Source organism: Equus caballus, chromosome 5 (assembly GCF_041296265.1).
Source record: "Equus caballus isolate H_3958 breed thoroughbred chromosome 5, TB-T2T, whole genome shotgun sequence".
In the NCBI taxonomy this organism is placed as follows: Eukaryota; Metazoa; Chordata; class Mammalia; order Perissodactyla; family Equidae; genus Equus; species Equus caballus.
Genome location: NC_091688.1, coordinates 84,599,341 through 84,620,863, shown reverse-complemented (window position 1 = coordinate 84,620,863; position 21,523 = coordinate 84,599,341). Strand labels below are relative to the sequence as shown.

At 35.3% G+C, this 21,523-nt stretch overlaps 2 protein-coding genes across 14 annotated transcripts in view; one reads left to right on the top strand and one right to left on the bottom strand.

Moving 5' to 3' along the window:
* SPATA1 (spermatogenesis associated 1) overlaps window positions 1–19,334 on the top strand; it is a 55,569-nt gene extending 36,235 nt beyond the window's left edge. For 4 of the 13 annotated variants that reach the window (XM_070268764.1, XM_070268762.1, XM_070268760.1 and 1 more), the window contains 2 exons: window positions 2,197–2,266; window positions 7,151–7,486. In XM_070268764.1, the coding sequence (XP_070124865.1) occupies window positions 2,197–2,219 (23 nt within the window). In that variant the 3' untranslated portion in view covers window positions 2,220–2,266; window positions 7,151–7,486. Of the gene's footprint in view, window positions 1–2,196; window positions 2,267–7,150; window positions 7,487–16,905; window positions 17,123–18,058; window positions 18,224–18,815 lie in introns of those variants that run through there. The other 9 variants (XM_070268763.1, XM_023641762.2, XM_070268765.1 and 6 more) reach the window with 6 other exon arrangements.
* On the bottom strand, window positions 1,012–19,605 carry CTBS (chitobiase). The gene is made up of 7 exons (XM_014740073.3): window positions 19,319–19,605; window positions 16,308–16,446; window positions 15,611–15,819; window positions 7,131–7,299; window positions 5,349–5,446; window positions 4,704–4,859; window positions 1,012–1,686 (listed from the first exon to the last, which is right to left on the bottom strand). The coding sequence occupies exons 1-7, from the start codon at window positions 19,490–19,492 to the stop codon at window positions 1,495–1,497; spliced, it is 1,137 nt and encodes a 378-aa protein (XP_014595559.1). The 5' UTR covers window positions 19,493–19,605; the 3' UTR covers window positions 1,012–1,494.
* Between the last annotated feature and the right edge of the window lie 1,918 nt (window positions 19,606–21,523).

Sequence of the window (21,523 nt, the reverse complement as noted above, 5' to 3'; positions counted from 1 at the left end):
TTGAAAGTTTCAAGTCTATTACATATCTTAAAGTACTATATTTTATAATTTTCATTTTTAAGTAGTCTTCAGTTTAATAGCTAATAGGACTATAAAATCAAAAATCATATATTTTAGTAAATATGAATCGATTTGCATATAAATAGAGACAATTTGTTCATTGTATTTTAATTAAAAGCAATCTGGAAATATAAAAGAATCGGGATATTGAACTTGCATCCAGAACTATGATAGAGGATAGTATCTAAGAATTTAAATTTGAAAAATTTATTTTAGAAATAGAAAATCAATGGTAATTTAGCAAATGCTATGGAAAATGGTTGGTTTTACTTTGCATAAATAATTGTGTAAGTAGGAAATGAAATAACCTGGAGACTGAATCATCATTTATTCCAATTTGTATGGGAAAAAATGTGCAGAGAAGGCAGGATTTATGTTTAATCTTAGCATTTATAGAAATCAATATAAGAGCAACACAGTGTTCTTCTTAATTGCCGTGAGAAAGAGAACAGAGACCTCTGTACATTTAGAAAAGTTCTTTGCACAAAATTTCTCTGTTAGAAAAAGAAAATAGTTAAGAAATCAATGTCTTTAGATAAAAGTAAAATGCAGAAGAAGAAATATAGAAAAAGAAAAAAATTAACCGTGAAAAGAAAACTGGTCAAGAAATAAATTATAGATGTCCATAAATGAAGGAATATTAATAATTGGAAGAGTAAATGACAATGAATAGAATCAGCTTCAACACCAAGTTTTTCCTGAAAATTTCAAATATAACCTCATAAAAAATAGTTTAGTTGAAGAATATTAGGTAGCTCTAACCTACCAATTCAAAATATGACTGAGTTATTGTCTTATATTTTGTGAGGATTTTAATCCTTCATTTTCTTCTTTTTCTCTGGAAGCTTAAATGAGTTAAATTCAAGTGACTCAGAGAACATAAGTACTATATGGAGTCAAGAAGCTGAAAAATTATTTGCATCAGTTTGAACCTAAGGAGCAGACATTAAATTGCAGGTTTCAAATTTAGATTTATTGAACAAAAAGCACAGAGCAAACTGCTTCTCAAAGACTGGGTTTTTAAAAAGCCATCCTAAGCAAACAATTTCCACTTCAAACAATACATATTTTAAAAATTAGCATTCATTTGTAAGCATATATTTTAACATCATGTGGGAAAATTTAGCATAATAAAATTCTGAAGATGATTATTCCTAATTATAGTATTAAATATCTTATAGAGGAATATTTAATATAGCAAGTTGACTTGTTTCTTACCTTTATGTTTCTAGACACTGAAGATATAAATATGTATGTATTTTTCAAATTCAAACAATCAAAACACTTTATTCTTTTTCTGTTTTTGAATATACTAATAACAAATATATAGCAACATGACAAAAATGTATACATTTTTTATCTCCAAGAAACTAGATCTATTTATACAGATCATTTTTGTAAATCTTAATAGTTTGACAAAGATATTCATCTCTGTCACAGCTTTGGTTTTAAGGCTCTCCACATGTCTTCAGTTTGCCATTTGGCTATAGGGTCTCCAGAGTAGTCAAGACAGTTTGCGTTCCACATGCCAATGCCGAGTAAGCCACGGTTTTGTATGTATGCTGCCTTTAAAGAAATGCTCTGAGGGTTGTCAAACCACACTTGGTGAATACGGCCATCAGAATCCTATACAAATAAATCAAAATGGAAATTTAAAGTATTCAGTACAATAAGAGGGGAAAAAGTTTCTTAAATCCAAATATTCAAAAAGGATACAATGAAATAATAAAAATTTTAGGTTACAGTACTTTCCAGCTCTGATTCCATGGTTCTGTATATGATACTTTCTAGATGTTATTGCTTGTGGCACTTTTACAACAGCAGAGATTACACCTCCTAATAAATTCTGTTTAAAGTCGTTCTCATGCCCTAAGATTCCTCTCTTGCTCTGATCTGATGATTATCAACCAAGATGTACATCTGAATCACTAGTGGGGCTTTTAAAAATACCTGGAACCCATACCACATGAAACCTATTGGATCAAATCTTCCAGAGCTGGTGCTAAGACATACATTTATTTGTTTATTTGCATTTTAAAGTTCCGTTCAGTAATTCTGATGTGAAACTAAGGTTAAGGAGGATCATTGCTCTGGTCCTCTAAACCCAGCTTATACACTTTTTTGTGTTCCCTACAGTTCCTGGAAATGTGCCTAGTTAGGAGCTCAACAGATGATTTTGCTTGTGATGAATTGGCCAAATCAAAAAGTAATGGCAATGGACAAGGAAAATATCTCCTCTTCTAGGTCTTACAGAATTGATTCTAAGAGCCTGTCCGGTCTGGACTCCATGGGCAACTTATGCACATACCTGATTAAGAACCATAAACTAGAAAATAGTCTTATGCTTACTTTCCCTGTAAGTCCTTCTTCCCAGAACACTTGCCTCTATCTAGCACTAACACAGTCTCTCTTCGAAGGTATATAAGCTATTAGATAAGGGATAAAGGAGGGAGGAAAAGAGCAGATCTAAGTAAAAGGGTAAAGGAAAGGGGAAAAGACTTGTGATTAAAAACAATTTACTGATTTTTATATACATCTGGGAAACTTTTTAAAGGCAATTCTCTATGAAGGCCAGTAACATTTTTATTTATGGTAGCACCACTGGAATTAGAATAGTCTCCTAAGAGACTACTTTGAAGGACAGTAGTCACTTAGTAAAGAAATAAGTGTGTCATATTTAAGTATAGTAGACTCACCACGTACGAGCATATATCATACTGTATCTTATCTTCCAGTCTTTAAAATCTTTAGAATTAGAAAAGCCATGCATGCTCTAGTAACAATTGTGATTCACTATTAAGAGGCCATTTGTAAAACCTGTACCTAAATATAGAAAGATTTATATTTGAAGATTCAGGGGCAAACCCAAAGACATATACCTTTAAATTTTGCCACTGTCCTAGCTAGTACTTGAGCCTTCTTGATACTGTTAAGAAATTTCAAATGCCTCAAAATAGTGAAAGATCAAAGGATGAAACTGAGTATATCTAAGATTGATATATGCATGATTAAGGCATGCATGCCTTCAAGAATATCAAGTATAAGATGAAGCTACCATTGCTGAGACATCATAAGAAGGCAGAATGATTCTCCTCAGTCACAACAGAAACTTGATCTTGCTTGCTATAGAATTTTACAAGGAAGAAAAGAGAAGAACAAAGTAATTATAACTATGTTGATGTCTAAACTGCCATTAAATTAATGGCCTTCAAGGCTCATCAAAATCGTTCCTGAATTCTACAACCTTAAAGAATGTGTCTTCTTATTCATTAGAGAAAAAATAAGTCAAGGATTACAAAAAAAACAGTACATCATAATGTAAACTATTATTCTATAGTAAATATTTCTAAATTATGTATAATTGGTTACATTACCTTTACCAAACTGATATCCATGAAACATGTTCCCCCTGCATGTTTCTAAGAGCGCGGTGAAAAAGGTTCTATGTTAAACAATTAAATGGCTTTATATACTGCTGCACATCTCAAATCCTTTATATCAATGTTATACATTGTAACATTATAAATCTCTAGGAAGGACATACAGTATGCAGTGTTTTCCACATATATTTGGCCATGGCACATGTGTGTGTATTTGTATGTGTGTGTGTCTGTGATATTAACAGTTCCAAGAACAGAGTTCTATAAATACTGTTTGGCAAAGATAGGATTACAATATACCTTATAGTTTAATTAATAGGTATATATTTTAGATTCTAAAGTTTAGAAAGCTCTACACTAAAGCTTTCTATATAAGTGATATACAGGCATGTACATGTATAACAATTATAATTTATTAAGTATGTTTGCAGTCATTTTTTATAAATGGGTATCAGACCATTAGTAAGGTATATAAATTCTTGCTCAAGTTAACTTACATCGTATCATTTTAGGGCTCCTTTTACAGTAACATAATCCAAAGTAAATTCAAAGATGATTTGTACTTAAAGTCTTGAGGTTTGAAAAAGTTTTTATTGTGCTGAAAGTAAATTATGAAAAATATAACTTTTTCTTGCCTCTTTGAATGGTAATTCCTATTTATCAAATACTGCCTGACGGAATTACTAATCATTTACTCTGTTTCTTCAAGTTTCTGTTTGTAATATTTTTCTGTCTCTAATTTTTAACATTTTTTATAATTTGTCTAATATCACGTAGTTGACTGACTTGAAATCTGAAATGATACCGTTTTCCATTGTAAAGTTCATGATGATGCGTCTCCTGTTCTCAGCCCCATTCCTCCCTATATAAGAACCTTATTGGAACCTTTAGGCTACTTTGAATGGAGGCTTTTGAGCTAGTAACGTATTTTGACCCAAAGCCCTTTCAGAAGACATAGTCATCAAACATAGCTGTCAGCTATTAAGGAAATCCTCTTTGTGATATGCATGTTTTGATAACATCATCTAAAATGACAAGTGGCCTATGCAGAGCAGTTCCACTATTAGCATAACTTGAATTGCTCACCAGGGAAGTCAAGTTCCTGATTACACAGATTCAAAGACAAGTTTACTAATGTAAACAGCAGTCTGTATGTTATACCCTAAAGGAAAACTAATAGAAATTCTTAATATCAAATACGTAATTATAGAAATATGCAATTATGAAAACTAATAAATGTTCATAATTTGTGAAAAGTCTTACTTTATAATTATAATAAGGAGACTTCTGATCTTTATCCCACTGGATTCCAGAAAGAGAACTATTTACTTGCTTCATAATCTCTTTATATGGCACTTGATGTGTTAAAACACCACTACAAGGTGGAGAATGGGCTTTTGCAGTGAAACAAACATCATCCTAGAAATGCAAAGATGTTCATGTTATAGATTATCAATTAAGCAAATCTTTGGAGCCAAACCAGAAAACATAATTAAAACTACGTATTAGAAATAAAATATATCCCAAAAATAGATAACCTGACTATACAGAATAAAAGTTAAATTTTATTATTAAATAGAAATATATGATATTCAGAAACTTTCATGAGATTAAATAATTAAAAATAAACTGCTTTTTAGTTTCAAACTATATTTCAGAAATTCTAAATAAAGTTCATATATTCTATATATATAGAAGTTTATAAATTCTAAAGTTTATATATATAAAATAAAACTCTAAAGTTTAAAATAAATAAAATAAAATATATATTACACTTAGATCTGTATTATTATTGTATAAAATATATATTTAATGTATTAAAAATTTTTTTAAATATTTATAAAAATATAAATAAAGGCTCTAAAAAACAGAAAGAAAAAAATTACATGAGAAATTATCTGTTCTTACCTTTGAAAGATTCAGGCAGGTATAATCATAACCATACCAGGGAAGACCCATTACAAGTTTCTTAGGGTTGATGCCCTTCTTGATGAAGTCATCATATCCTAATCAAATAGGGACAGGAAAAGCTTTTTTTTTTCTCTTTATATGTCTACTAATGTGTTTGCGTAAGCTATGCTACCACTCAGAATCTAAGTTTGTAAAAACAGGTACATTTATACAAAATACTAATACCATATTTCTTTAATATGATGTTATAAAAGTGTCATCCCTTAAGAACTATAACTTCTGTATCCCTTTCTAAACCATTTCTTTTTGAACAATAGAAAAGATTCAAAACAATTAACATCAAATTAAAGCAAAAAATTCACAAAATTTAACTCCAGGAAAAATGGCACATTTCAAGAAAGCATGCTGATTGTGTCTATTAACTACTAAGACATTATATATTTGATATTCTAGATTCTAAAGTTTCAAAAAAAGTTCTGTAAGTCTTAAACTTTGTGGCAGGAATGGTCTCAGAATTTCTTACAGAAAGTACAAGTGCTTCATGTTTTACAAATACCCTATAAGTATGAATTACAGCTGGGAATAAGAACTGTTCCCCCTCTTAGTCTATAGTAGGTAATCTGTAGTTCAAGGAAACAAAGAGAAAAATGAACAAATTCCTGGTACTGTCAACCCCTGTCTTGTACAATGCTGCAAATTATGTTTTCCCACCAAGAGATGTTCCAAGATTATCTAGAATGTTGAATTAAGTAAGTATGCTGCTTCTCAGAGCCTTTAAAGTTATTGTGTACTATTATATATCTAAGAAAGGGGTGGGATATGCATCATTTCCCAAAAAAATTTGATAATGAGCCTTTTATTGATAGGACACAATTATCATCTCATGAAACAGAGTTTGGAAACACTGGATTAAATAATTACTTTGTAATTATAACAAAATTAAATTATTTTTCATATTTTAAATCTTATATGCTTATGATCAGACTATCCCATCCAAACAATTAGGGTACATTAAAATGAGGCCAGGTGCTAAGATTTTATCTCTATATGAAAATGAAAAGATTTTTTATTTATTAGTCAATCAACAATTAAATCAATGCCAACTATTTTAGAAAATTTCAGTTGAGTCCAAAAGATAGCAAGCAAGCTTTTGTTCAATTCGCTGATGAGATACAAACGAATCCAAACATTAGAAAGGATAATGCAAAGGCAACATCATATGAATGACAGATCAGAAGTACTCTTAATTCTAATAGGGATATAATTTTTAATACAGCATGGGTGCTAATATTAAATGCCAAATAAAATAAAGCCAGTCCTATCAATCATGTATGGTAGATACTCACATCAGAACTATCTTTGCTATTAAATTATTTAATATTGGCTATTTCAACAAAAATATCCTGTCAAATTCTAGATAAGCAAATATCTTCTTTGTGTAATTTCATGACAAGAATGTTGACTTGAAGTTAGAACACCTGCTTGAGTCCCAACATACAATACTTAATAGCTGGGCAACCCTGAGAGCTTAACTCCCTTACCTTATCTATAATAGAAGGTTAATAATAATATACCTAACCCACAAGATTTTAGAGCTAAGTGAAAAGTTAAAAACTTTCTAAACTTTAAAGGTCTCCAAATTAAGTGATTTTTATATGTTTCAAGAAAGCTTTACAAATGGAAAAGGTATACAAATGACTTAGAAATACTAAGTATATCTTAATGTTTGAGGTTCTAGAATTAATATTACCAATAAGTGCAAGTTTTGTGGATTCTTACCAGTTAATGTCGTATTATAGGGGGCATTGGCTGCTGCAGTACATTTTGACCAGACTGGATTGTGTTCATCATAAGACATCACAAAGACAAAGTCACAAGCGTCTGCAATTGCAGTATAATTGTAGCACCTGTCTGTGTACCTTGGAGACCAATTAACATCAAAGGTTACCTGTGGAAAAAATATACCATTTTATGTAACATGATCAAATATGCATATTATGTCAGATGTTTTGTTGATTATATATTCTCTTGCCTCATACTACCTAAGAAAACAGAACTGCTTATGTATATGAACGTAGGGCTTGACATGTATAGAACTAGAACAGTTCTAAGAAATATATTTTTCCCTACATGGACTGACCTAGACATATATTTGGACAATGTTTTGGACATATATTTGGATAATGGACATATATTTGGACTCAGACATGTCTGGCCATTTACAAAGACCAGGAGCAGGGCACTGTGTAGAAGTTTTAAACTCACATGTCTTGAGAGGCTAGACTGGTAACTCAGCAGGTTGAAATAAACAGGTGTAATGACAATAGATTATGGTGGAGCAACTGGAGAGGAAAAGCACACTAAAAGAATTCAAAGACAAAGGTTTTAAAAATGTTATGCAGGCTAAATAAGTCATCCGTTGGCACAAGCTGACTAGCCTGCGTTGCGTGTTTGAGCCCCTGACTTACAGTTACATTACATGTAGGTTTAGTCCAACATAACAGTTAAAGAATAGTGGTGTTTTATGGCTACAGGTACAGATTAATCAACTCAAAATGTTGAACAAATCACTTAAATGATTTTATTTTATGGAAATAGTCAAATAAAACTTGAGTGAGAAATTATCTTCATTTTAAATGATGAGCCAGCCTTCAACAAGGATGACTCTCTTTGAAATATTTATTACCTTAACCAAATATTAATTAGCCTTATTTTATATGTGTGAAAATGTTCTAAAGCGTCATTAAAAGTTGGGATTTTTCTTAATTAGGCACTCAATAAATACACTGTTTAAATATTACAAAAAATCTTTCATTAAAATTTTTACACTTTGGCCTCTACTATAACTCTTTTTAGGACTTTCTCAAAGTTCTCTCTCTAATTCTCTCAGTATTAGCACAAAGGAAAGGTCTGTTTTACAAGTACAAGCTTTCCTCAATAGCTCTCCAGCAAAATAGGTTATAAACTGAACTTTTTACATATTGGATCCCATTTTATTACTGCCTCCCATTACAAAATGAGAGGTATATCATAGCAATAGAGAAGATAAATGATTACCTCTAAGTAGGTAAATTTCAAATCCATTTTGTAAGTCCTTACCCCTCACCTCAGCATTCAGAGTACTTTCACCTGGATTTCCTGTCAGAGTTAATCTCATATTTTTGAGAAGGCAGTATTAGTATATTAGACAAGAAGTCAAAAGACTTTGGTTCTAATCTTGGCTCTGTTATAACTAGGTCTGCGTCACTTAAAACATCTGAATCTATTTTCCCACCTATAAAAATGAGGACATAGAAAGATCTCTTCAAGAGCATTTCTACCTTTAATTCTATGACCACAATTCTGTAAACTTAAATTATCATCATTTCCTCAAAACTTATTTCTCCTTCCAGACTCTATTTTAGCCATTTTCTTTCTGGTCACCTGTTTAAGAACCTTTGGGCCATTCTCTCACTCTTCTTCCCTCATAACTCTAACTAATCTCCCATTTTCCTTTGGGTGGCCTCTCACAATCGTTCTGCTCCTTCCTTTCCATTAATTAATTAATTCAATAAATATTTATTGAATATTTACTGTTAGGATTATGTCATCATCCCAATCCAAACTATAAATCCCAAATTACTGGATTATTGAGTTAGTCCTTACTGGTCTCCCTTTCTCCTCTAGACTATTTTTACACACTGCTGTAGAATAATCTTCCCCAAACACTTTCTACACATGTAACCCATTACATACAGAATAAAATGCATACTCTTCAGTCTAACATTCTGGATCTTCCACAGTCTGGCCTATCCAGGCATCTTTAGCTCCCACTAATTTACCTAACATGAACTTGACATAGTAGCCCAAATTGTTTTACTTATCCCTCAAAAACTTGGAAATAGATATTCCTACTGCAAAGTATTTGCTCAAGCTCTTCCTCCTTGCCTTTTCATTATAGCTTCAGCAGGACTAGCAAATAGGTGGTTTCCCACACACCAATTTAACCTATTAATAACAGCAACCTAGAGAATGAAGGAAAAGTTTCTGAGACCAAAATTTGTGAAGAGAGGACTATGATGGCCTGAATACCAGGTATTTGCTGTTCTTGGAAAAGCTGAATTCCACATTGACAAGCTGCCTCTATTTGCATAAACTTACAGAGATGTCAATCCTTATATCATTTATTATTTTTCCAGTGATTCTCAAGTTCATATTGACCAACTGTACCAGAATCACCTGGAGCACTTGGTAAAAATACAGTTCCTAGGCTCTATCACAGACCTACTGAATCAATCTCTGGGGATATTTTTAACAAGCACTCCCAGGTGATCTGAGATAAGTTAGAGCCACTGGTTTATACTACTTATATATACTACTCACATATACTACTTACATGTACCACTTATATATTTATCTATGTATAAATATACATATTTATATAAATATATATTTGCCACATATTTTTATATACTTATATATTTACACCTTATATTTATATTTCCTACTTAGCTAGATTTTAAATTTTTGAAAGGCAAGGATCATTCATTCACTCAATAAACACTTTTTTTTTTTCCTAAGGACAATTCACCCTGAGCTAACATCCGTTGTCAATCCTCCTCTTTTTGCTTGAGAAAGATTCGCCCTGAGCTAACATCTCTGCCAGTCTTCCTCTGATTTGTATATGGGCCACCACCTCAGCATAGCCACCGACCAGCAGTGTAGGTCCATGCCTGGGAACCAAACACAGGCCACTGAAGCACAGCATACTGAACCTAACCACTAGGCCACCAGGGCTGGCCCAACAATTTTTTTTGAGGAAGATTAGCCCTGAGCTAACATCCACTGCCAGCCTCTTCTTTTTGCTGAGGAAAACTGGCCCTGAGCTAACATCCATGCCCATCTTCCTCTACTTTATATGTGGGACACCTGCCACAGCATGGCTTGATAAGCAGTGCGTAGGTCCACGCCCAGGATCCAAACCAGCAAACCCTGGGCTGCTAAAGCCGACTGCGCCAACTTAACCACTGTGCCACCAGGCCAGCCCCTAGCCCAACAAATTTTTAAACATTGTGTTATACATCTGGAAGCTGGTCCTTGCCTTCAAAAAACTCACTATCTAGCCTAGTAGTTCTTTTTTTTTTTTTCAGCTTTATTGAGGTATAATTGACAAATAAGATTGCAATATATTTAAAGTGTAAAACATGATGATTTGATATGCATATATATTGTGAAAAGATTCCCAACATGGAGTTAATTAATAAATCCACCACCTCACATATTTACTTTTTTTTGGGGGGGGGGGGGTTATAACACTTAAGTTTTACTCCCTTAGCAAATTTCAATTATATGATGCAGTATTAGCAACCATAGTCACCATGTTATATAGTAATCTTCAGACCTTATTCGTCTTATAACTGAAAGTTTATACCCTTTTACCAGCCTCTCCCTATTTCCCCCACCCACCAGCCTCTGGCAATCGCCTACTCTTTATTTCTAGGATTTCAATTTTTTTTGTTAAGATTCTATACATAAGTGATAGCATTCGGTATCTGTCTTTCTCTCTCTGGCTTATTTCATTGAGCATAATGCCCTCTAGGTCATCCATATAGTCACAAATAGCAGGATTTCCTTCTTTTTTTAATTTCTTTTTTAAGGCTAAATAATATTCCGTTGTATATATAGACCACATTTTCTTTATCCATTCATCCATCAACAGGCACTTAGGTCATTTCCATACCTTTGCTGTTGTGAATAATGCTGCAATAAACATGGGAGTACAGATATCTCTTCAAGATAAGTGATTTTGTTTCCTTTGGTATATATCCAGAAGTAGGATTGCTGAATCATATATTAGTTCTGTTTTTACTTTCTTGAGGAACTGATTTCCATAGTGGCTGTACCAGTTTACATTCCTACTAGCAGTGTGTAAGTGTTCCTTTTTCTCCACATCCTTGCCAGCACTTGTTATCTCTTGTCTTTTTGATAATAGATATCCTAACAGATATGAGATGATATCTCATTGATTTGCATTTCCCTGATGATTAGTGATGTTGAACACCTTTTCATGTACCTATTGGCCATTTGTATGTCTTCTTTGGAAAAATGTCTATTCAGGTCCTTTGCCCATTTTTTTAACTGGGTTGTTTGGTTTGTTGCTATTGAGTTGTATTGAGTTCCTTGTATATTTTGGATATTAACCCTTCATCAGATATGTGGCTTGCAAATATTTTCTCCCATTGCATAGGTTGCCTTTTCATTTTGTTGATGCTTTCCATGGCTGTGCAGAAGCTTTTTAATTTTATGTAGTCCCACTTACTTATTTTTGCTTCTGTTGCCTTTGCTTTTGGTGTCAAATCCAAAAACTCACTGCCAAGACCAATGTCAAGGAGCTTATCCCCTATGTTTTCCTCCAGGAGTTTTATGGTTTCAGTTCTTACATTCAAGTCTTTAATCCACTTTGAGTTGATTTTTGTGTATGGTATAAGATGGGGTCCAGTTTCATTCTTTTACGTGTGTTAATCCAGTTTTCCTAACACCATTTATTGAAGAGACAATCTTTTCCCCATTGTATATTCTTGGCTCATTTGTTATAAATTAATTGACCATATATGCATGGGTTTTTTTCTGGACTCTTTATTCTGTTTCATTGATCTATGTGTCTGTTTTTATGCTAATACCATCCTATTATTATTATTACAGCTTTGTAATATAGTTTGAAATCAGGAAGTGTGATACTTCCAGGTTTGTTCTCTCAAAATTGCTTATTGAGGTCTTTTATGGTTCCTTATGAATTTTAGGACTCGTTTTTTCTATTCCTGTAAAAAATGCCATTGGAATTTTGATAAGGATTGCATTGAATCTGTAGATTGCTTTGGCTACTATAGGCATTTTAACAATATTAAATTTTCCAATCCATGAACATGGAATATCTTTCCATTTATTTGTATCTTCTTCAATTTCTTTCATCAATTTTTTATACAATCACACATCACTTAATGACAGGGACATGTTCTGAGAAATGCGTCAGTAGGCAATTTCATCATTGTGTGAACATCATAGAGTATACTTACAGAAACCCAGATGGTATAGCATACTACACATCTAGGTTATATGATACTAACCTTATGGCACCACTGTCATATATGCAGTCCGTCATTGACTGAAACATCATTATGTGGCACATAATTGTAGTTTTCAGTATACAGATCTTTCACCTCCTTGGTTAAATTTATTCCTAAGTATTTTACTTTTTTGCTGCTGTTGTAAATGAGATTTTCTTAATGTCTCTTTCTGATAGTTTATTGTTAATGTATAGAAACACAACTGATTTTTTTTTATTCTGTATCCTAAAACTTTCCTGAATTTGTTTATTAGTTCCAACAGGTTTTTTTGTAGAATCTTTAGGGTTTTCTGTATATAGTATCATGTCATCTGCAAACAGAGAAAACTTTACCTCTTCCTTTACAATCTGGATGCCTTTTATTAATTTTTCTTGCCTAATTGCTCTGGCTAGGACTTTCAGTACTATGTCGAATAAAAGTGGCAAGACTAGGCATCCCTGTTTTGTTCCTGATCTTAGAGGGAAAGCTTTCAACCTTTCACTGTTGAGTATGATGTTAGTTGTTTCGGTTTTCATATATGGCCTTTATTACGTTGAAGCACATTCCCTCTATACCCACTTTGTTGAGATTTTTTATCATAAATGGATGTTGAATTTTGTCAAATCCTTTTTCTGCATCGAGATGACTGTTTGATTTTTTTATCCTTATTTTGTTAATGTGGTGTATCACATTGATTTACAGATGTTAAACCATCCTTGCATCCCTGGAATAAATCCCACTTGATCATGGTGTATGATCCTTTTAATGTACTGTTGAATTAGGTTTGCTAACATTTTGTTGAGGATTTTTGCATCTATGTTCATTAGTGATATTGGCCAGTAATTTTCTCTTCCTATAGTGTCCTTGTCTAACTTTGGTAGCAAAGTAATGCCTCGTAAAATGATTTTGGAAGTGCTTCTTCCTCTTCTGTTTTTTGGAAGAATTTGGGAAGAACTGGTAGTCGTTATTCTTTAAATGTTTGGTAGAATTCACCAGTGAAGCCATCTAGTCCTGGGCTTTTCTTTCTTAGGAGGTTTTTGATTAATGATTCAATCTCCTTACTGGTAATCAGTCTCTCAGAATTTCTATTTCTTCATGATTCAGTCTTGGTAGGTTGTCTGTTTCTAGGAATTTATCCATTTCTTCTAGGTTATCTAATTTGTTGGTGTATAATTGTTCATGGTAGTTTTTTATGATCCTTTGTATTTCTTTATTATGAGTTGTAATGTCTCTTCTTTCATTTATGATTCACTTATTTGTCTTCTTTTTTTGGTGAGTGTTTGTCAATTTTGTTTACCTTTTCAAAGAACTAGCTCTTAATTTTATTGATCTTTTCTATTGTCTTTTTAGTCTCTATTTATTTCCACTCTGCTGTTTGTTATTGCCTTCCCTCTAACCTTGGGCTTTATTTGTTCTTCATTTTCTAGTTCCTTGAGATGTAAAGTTTGGTTGTTTGAGATCTTTTTTTTTTTCTCGTGTAAGCATTTATTGCTATAAACTTCCCTCTTAGAACTGCTTTTGCTCCATGCCATAAGTTTTAGTATATTTGTTTCTCTTTTCATTTGTCTCAAGATATTTTTTTATTTCTATTTTAATTTCCTCTTTGACCCATTGATTGTTCAATAGCATGTTCTTTAATCTCCACATATTTGTCAATTTTCCAATTTTCTTCTTGTAATTGATTTCTAGTTTCCCATACCAATGTGGTCAGAAAAAATGCTTGATATGATTCCAGTCTTCTTAAATTTATTAAGACTTGTTTTGTGGCCTAAACACATGATCTGTCCTAGAAAATGTTCCATGTGCACTTGAGAAGAATGTGTATTCTGCTGCTGATGAATAAAATGTTCTGTGTATGTCTGTTAGGTCCCTTTGATCTACCATGTAGTTTCCTTATCGATGTTTCTGTATTGATTATGTCTCTGGATGATCTATCCATTGCTGAAAATGGAGTATTGAAGTCCACTACTATTATTGTATTGCTGTCTCTCTTTCTCTTCAGATATATTAGTATTTGCTCAATATATTTGGTTGTTCTGATGTGGGGTGCATAAATATTTACAGCTGTCACATCCTCTTGATGAATGGACCCCTTTGTCATTATATAATGAAATTCTGTGTCTCTTGTTACAGTTTTTGGCTTAAAGCCTATTTTGTCTGATATAAGTATAGCTACCCCTACTTTCTTTTGGTTTCCATTTGCATGGAATATTTTTCTATTGCAAGACTGTATCTCAGCATTTCCTACCCATTAGTATGTGGTTATTTTATCAGTCACCCTATGTGTAGGAGTCACTCAGCTAGTTTCTGAATTTCTCTCTGAGGAGGTTGCTCCATGTGTAGCTGTACATTCCATGCGTCCATGGGAGGAGCCTCCTCTGTCTCCATTTGATCCAGAATCTCCTAGCCTAGTATTTCTTAACCATAATCACCTATGAAACTTTTTAAAAACGTGGACTCTGGGCTTATCCAAAACCTTCTGAATAATAATCTGTGGGAGTGTGTTCCAGTGTATATGTGTGGATGTTTACTTTTTTTAAGACTCCTGGTTATCTTGATGTGTGGCCAGGCTTGAGAGTCACTGATCTGGGGCCACATTATCCTGTGTTACTCATACATTGCCTGGCAAGATGCCTTGTGCTGTGTGTGATCTTCTGCTCTAATCATGCTCATTATGGCAGTGGGGAAGCACACTGCCTTTTGTCTGACAAGTTCTATGGAGTTAGTCTGTTGAGACTTATTGGACCTTGGGTGTTCTGCAAGTCATTCAGAGTCTATGAAGCAAGTGAGATACTTTCCCAGAATGACCCCTACTCATATGCAAGAGGTGTTTCTGTCCTGCACTAGTGAAAGCAGGGCCTAGACAGCTAAGCCCTTCCTGATTCTTGCTGACCCCATTGCCTATCTAATGTTTTTAACCCTGCTGCAAGTCAAGTGGATGGGGCAATCCCAGTATTATATTTTTATGTGAATAGAGAACAGATTTAGCACCTTACAATCCCTAAAACTTTTCTAATAAGAACCTCAAAAGTTCCAGAAAGTTTTTTTAGGATATATGTGCTGAAATTCTTTCCTACTCCATTCCTATAAAATTGAGATTTAATTAGTCATACCTTCATGAATATATTTTGATAGGGAAAATAAGGGGATTCAAAAAAATAAGAAATAAATTTTTACCTGTGATCCCTCAATTTCACGATGGAAAGAGTCTGCAGTTTCTTTGACTAAAGCAGTTAATGCATCATATTCAGGTGATGAACAACTAAGTTCTTGTTCTATGTCTAAATTAATTCCATCCATATATTGTGTTTTGGCCAACTGAACTTGTTGAGTTATCCAGGATGCTCTAAAATTAGGATCCATGATAGCCTTTAAGGATACATCTCCTATGGAAGAAATATACATCTTTTGTGCATATATCCTTTTCACAGTTTAATGACATTTTCTTCACAAACCCATTTCAGAGATCAAAATATCTTTAAAACATCTCACTATTTTGGAATACAAAGCCCCTAATTTAAGTTTTCCAAATGGATACATAATATACTAAAATAATAGAAAGCCATTACTCATTAATCTCCAAAATAACTATTATAAATAATTGGTAAAATCATTCCCAAATTAGAAACATAAATTGTGAACTATGACTAGCTAAAGGTCATCAGTCATATTTTGCTCAAAACTGTACAGTGGCTTATTCTTTAAAAAATTTGTATCTGTGAAATGAATTAAACAGTATCTAAGATTAATTTTAGCATGCTAAAAAACATATAAGATGAAGATGAAAAGGGAATTTTTTTGCAAGTCAGGATAGCAAACTATGAAAATAAACTTACCAATGGGCTGGACACATCTGGTAAAAGCTGTAACTCACCTTTTAGAACTACTCTGGCTCCTTTTGAATGAGCATGGCACATAAGTTCTGAGTCATATGTTTCAAAAAGTACCACAGTTGTAATCTGTGACCAATCATAAAATTTCCAAGTTTTCTCTCCAACATCAAACACAAAGACCTGCCAGAACAACAGCGATAAGCACCATCACTTAAGCCAAGAAGAATATCATGCTGACCATCCAATGTGACATTAATTAAACACCGACCATGTGCCAGGCATGGTGGGCACTGAGAGTACAACAGTGAATAAGACATAGGGGTCCCAGTAGAATTGGTGACAGGGAAATTAGCCAGGCCTGGGAAGCAGGGAAGGGTAGGCTAAGAAGAAATAGCAGTAAGTGCCAAGGCCTATAGGCAGAGATAGCATGGTGGCTGTGTAACTAAATATTGAGTATGGCTGGTGCCTAGAACTTAACTTGGAGGGAGACAGCAGTGAAGAACAAAGAGAGTGGTAGGCAGGGTTAAATCATGAAAGGCCTTGTAAGCCCTCTTGAGAAATTAGTACTTCATCCTGAGGGAAAAGGATTTAAAAAGAGAATGTATGAATTTTAGGTATGCATTTGTGTATGCATTTTAGAAAAATCCCTTCAGCTGAAATGGGAAATGGATTAAAGAAAGGCTAAAACTGGAGGCAGAATATCTATTAGGAAACCTGTTGGAAAAATCCAGGCAAGAAATGATGGGGACCTCAACTAAAGCTGTGGAGCGGCAGAGATAAGTGAGATGAATGAACAGATCTGGAAGATCCTAAGGAGGCAAATTAACAGGACTTCATGACTGACTGGATGAGTAAGGTAAGAGAAAGGGAGGAGGTTGACAATACTCAAGTTTCTGGCTGCTGCAGGTGGAGCCATAGATACTGCATTTACTATGAATGATTTTTGGTGAACCTGACTTCTTAGAATAGTACTCAAGTTAAATTCTAAGACAGCTGATGTTATATTTCTTCAGTATTTCCCCCCACAGATAATTCTAGAAGCACAGAAGCCTCACTGATCATTTTTATTTTATTCCAAATAAGGTGTCAATTCATTGATTCAGCAAATACTTATTGACTTTCCAATAAGGTCTAGGTACAAGGAGGGTATATTGCTAGGCATTAGTGACAAAGAGGTTAAAAAGAGAGACCAACCAGGTCCGTTAGTTACTTAATTACAATAGTGTTAAGGGGGAAATGGCAGGGGGAGGGGTCCATACAGCATATAAAGGGGATCTGCTACCCTGGTAGGGCAGGAAAACTTCCCCTGAGGACTACACACTTTTAGGGGAGGACTAAAATCTAGGGAGTGACCTGGACAGAATACAGAAGGGGTACTTGTGGACAAAAAAGCATTCTCAGCAGAGGGAACAAAAAAGGGCAAAAGTTTCAATACCTCAGGAGAATTATGAATTTCTGGAACCAAAAGGATGTGGCTAGAGCACAGAAATCCTGTCAGTACGTGGAATCAGATAGAACTACTAAGGTAGGTGGCGGCAAGATCAAGTAAAGCTTTTGTATTTTATCCTGAGATCAATGGAAAGCCATTAGAGTGTTTTAAGCAGGGGTGGGGCATAAGATTTGCATTAAAAAATAAGAGAGAGAAAGCAAGCAAGAGAGATCACTGAACTGCTCTGGGGAGAATGGATGGGAGAGGAGCAGTGGTGGGGAGAGCTAGCTATAAAAGTTAAACCAGACATTTCTTAATTTTCTCAATCTCTCTTTTTTTTTTTTTTTTTTTTTTGCTTTTCAGAGTTTACGCATAACTCATTTTTCTGCTAAGCAATTGCCCACTAAAATAATAAAAATTACAGAATATGAAATTGAACAACTCATTATTTTTAGACTCGTACTTCCATCACAAACCTTATCCCCTATTTTAATTCTGACAATAAAATGGAATTTGTTTAAAAAAAAATACCAAGAGCTTGTGGTATAATAGAAATCCTAAAAAAGAGCTGGATGAATCAATTGGAAATATAAGGAAAAAAGCAATGTAGTCTAGTCTTTGCATTTGAAAATATAGAAAAGATCAGGAGAGAAAAAGACGATTTACCATGAATACATAAATGAACAAAATTTTGTTTCTTTGCATAATTGGTTTTCCAAATGCCCACAAACACTGCCTAATCCACAAAGAGGTATCCGGTGATACAGTGAATCTTTCAGAGGTGACTCAGGCTTCCAAACTAGACAGATTCTCCATAAATACTTTCACCACTTTTATTTCTTCTTCTAAGCAATGTACATATACCTTTTTATTGGCATTTAAATGCCCCTGCCTCAAACTTAATCTACTAGAACTGGGAGTTGCCCCACTCTTTACAAGAGTTGCTCTTTGACCCTAACCCCTTCGACCTTCCAGATGTAATCATCAAACGCTAGGCAGTCAGGTGGTCTTAATATTGCCTGAGAAAGGGAGTTTGGTTAAAGTTGCCACAGGCCTTAGAAATTCTTAGGTGGGTAGAAGGAAAATTCACTGAAAGACCTATTTTTACCATCCTTCTTAGGTGGTTTTGAGGTGCCTAAAGGAAAGAGCTGGTAGATAAAAGAAAAGGTAAGCAAAGCATTCTGCCTGCCAATGTACTGATGGAGTGCTGAGATTCTTTCAAACCAAATCCTCAGTTTCTTGGAAAACAATGGGTCTTGCTACTTAGGGAATATCTCATTATCCTACCTCCTTGCTTCTACGCCCAGAGCCCAGAGTGCCACCGGAGAGGCACAGCAGAGTGATGAAAGGAGCTTTACTTTGGAGTCAGATCTGGGTTTAAATACTTGCCTAGCTCTTCCAGGCAGGCGCTTACTGTGAGACCTGGGAGAAGTTACTCAACCTCTCTGACTGCGAGGAGTTTCCTCATCTATAAGATGAAGGAAATCCATAAAAGTAAGGCCCTCAGCAAGTGGTCAAAGTAGGTTTTGGCACCCACGTCACCTCTTTTTAGGACTCGGTTCTACTCTAACTTCTCTTGGGCCTTGAGGACCCGGCCCCGAGGGGCAGAGGAGAGGCGCTGACCTCGAAGTTGGGGCGGTGGCTGATCGGGCGGCACAGATTTGGATCCTGGCATGGGCAGTTGGCCCCAGCCCAGAGTGGCGCCAGCAGCAGCGGCAGCAACAACGGAACGAGCCCCGGGACGCCACGCAGCGGACGGGCGAGGAGGCGCCGGCTTCCGAGCGGTGGCAGGGTCATGCCGGCGGGCACTGGGTGCTGGGAGCGGGTCCTCGGGCTGGGCGGGGCGAGCTGGTGCTTTCCAAGCAGGCAGGCGAGTGGCTGGGCAGTCTCCAAGGCTGGGAGCTTGGGACCTGGATAAAGGAGCAAGTCACCGGTAAACGTCTACCCCAGAGAGCCAGCCCCTCCCAGCAGACCGTTGACTCAAGTAGATGTCCTCTGTACCATTTATATCGCCCCCCAACACTCTGCACCTCTTTTTGGCTCTGTGTAATAGTTTGTGTATTCCTTGTGGAGTCTGAAGTTGGAGGGAACCCTAAAACTGGAGAAGTAATACGTCTTAAAAGGGATGATTGAGCAACATGGTTGGAATGGCCAAAAGATTTTTAGCAATATCCGTTCTGAAAGAAGATGGTGTTTTTTAGGCCCATAAGGACCTGGAGATGACAGCAACAAAATTTTGGAGCTCAAAAGCAGGAGCGTGAGAGGTAAGTACCCCAAGCCCCAGCAGTGGGGAAAGCTGAGAAACAACGCACTTTAAACCATAGAATCCTCAAAGGTTTCTTTGACGCAAATAATCAATAATCAATCTATAAATAAAAATTGGGCTGTTTATTATATTAGCCAGTTTTGAGGACTATAGTGAAACCGTACCCCACACTCACGAGGTTAAAGTAAGAAACAAATTAGCCAAAGTTTCTGAGCTTGTCTTGCAAAATAACAAGTACACTGCAGATAAGGAAATAACTTGCCGACAACCCTTCAACCAAACGTTGAGCAGGCATGTTGAGGGGCCAGAATGACTGATCAGTGAACTTTGGATATCACAGGCCAGAAATCCACCACATGTAACCCACAGAGCCCCTCAGATTTACACGTGACCCATGGAGAAACATGAAAGACAGTCATGCCTGCACAGAGAATTCGTGAAACTTCCTCTTACCCTTTCTCAGCCCCCAACACCCTCCTACTCCCTTTGCCCTGATAAATATCCTACACAAAAGCTGCTTGGGGAGGCAAATCTGAGCCTTGCCACCTGTCACCTTGCTTGCCCACCCTGCAATAAAGTCTTTTTCTTTCTACAAAAGGACCTTTGACTCCGTATCTGGCCTTTCTGTCGTGCATTGGGCAAACGGACATGCTTGTGGTTGGTAACAATAGCCCAGGAGAAACAACCTTCACCAAGGAAGGAAGTACTCAGAAGAGGTGGGGTGTACAGAGTGGTTATGTACCATCTTGGAACAAGGAACATACATCAAATATGACAGGAATATTCCTTTTACCACAGTCACAAGATGCTTTGCTAGCACAGCAGGTCAGTAGTTAATTCTTAGTTTCTGGGAAGAAATGCTGATATAGGGGGAAGGCAACATCTCTATCTTTAAGGGCATCATTCTCAGCTTTGGGACATTGTAAATGTTTAAAGCAGATGTACAATGCATGCTCAACAGGCCATGCCAGGCCTTCCTGGAAAAACAAGGCCAGGCAAAATTAGTTTTAAACCAAATGGCTTCATACGTTTCTCCTCATACTTCAATATATCTTATTGCTTTTTATTTATTCATGATTTTTCCCCTTTAGATCAATAATCTTTCTATAACAAGCATTGATGATCAAAATATTGTCCCTTGGCACTAGAGTGGTTGCTGCCTGCCCTGGGTTCATCATATCCCTCAGTGCTAGGCTTTTATTTCATTGATTTACCCAATCATCCACACTGGGGATAAATAGTTGGACATAGTGGCCAAGCACAGAGGTGTATATTAATAGGGGAAGCATTTTATAGGTTATGTAATATTTGAATTAATTTCAGGTTGTCACACAAATATTGTACATGTGCTTTTACATGATTCCTTATACTTACATTGTTTACAATTATAGAACAGGTACAGTGACAGTAATGATAACTCAATACTTGAAATGATTAGTTTAGAAATTCATTCATAGGTGTAGTCTTTATCAGAAAAGAAAATTTGTCCAGAGTTATAAGATCGATCAACCATCTTAAGTTGTTGACCAATCATTACTCTAGCCTGCATGCCAGTCTTACAC

Excerpts from the sequence above, each read along its gene's own strand:
- CTBS (XM_014740073.3), bottom strand. The coding sequence starts at position 19,492 with ATGACCCTGCCACCGCTCGGAAGCCGGCGCCTCCTCGCCCGTCCGCTG. Across the intron at positions 7,300-15,610 it reads GTGAAATTGAGGGATCACAG|GTAACCTTTGATGTTAATTG; the intron begins GTAAAAATTTAT and ends TTTTTTCCACAG. Across the intron at positions 4,860-5,348 it reads CCTGCCTGAATCTTTCAAAG|GATGATGTTTGTTTCACTGC; the intron begins GTAAGAACAGAT and ends TTGCATTTCTAG.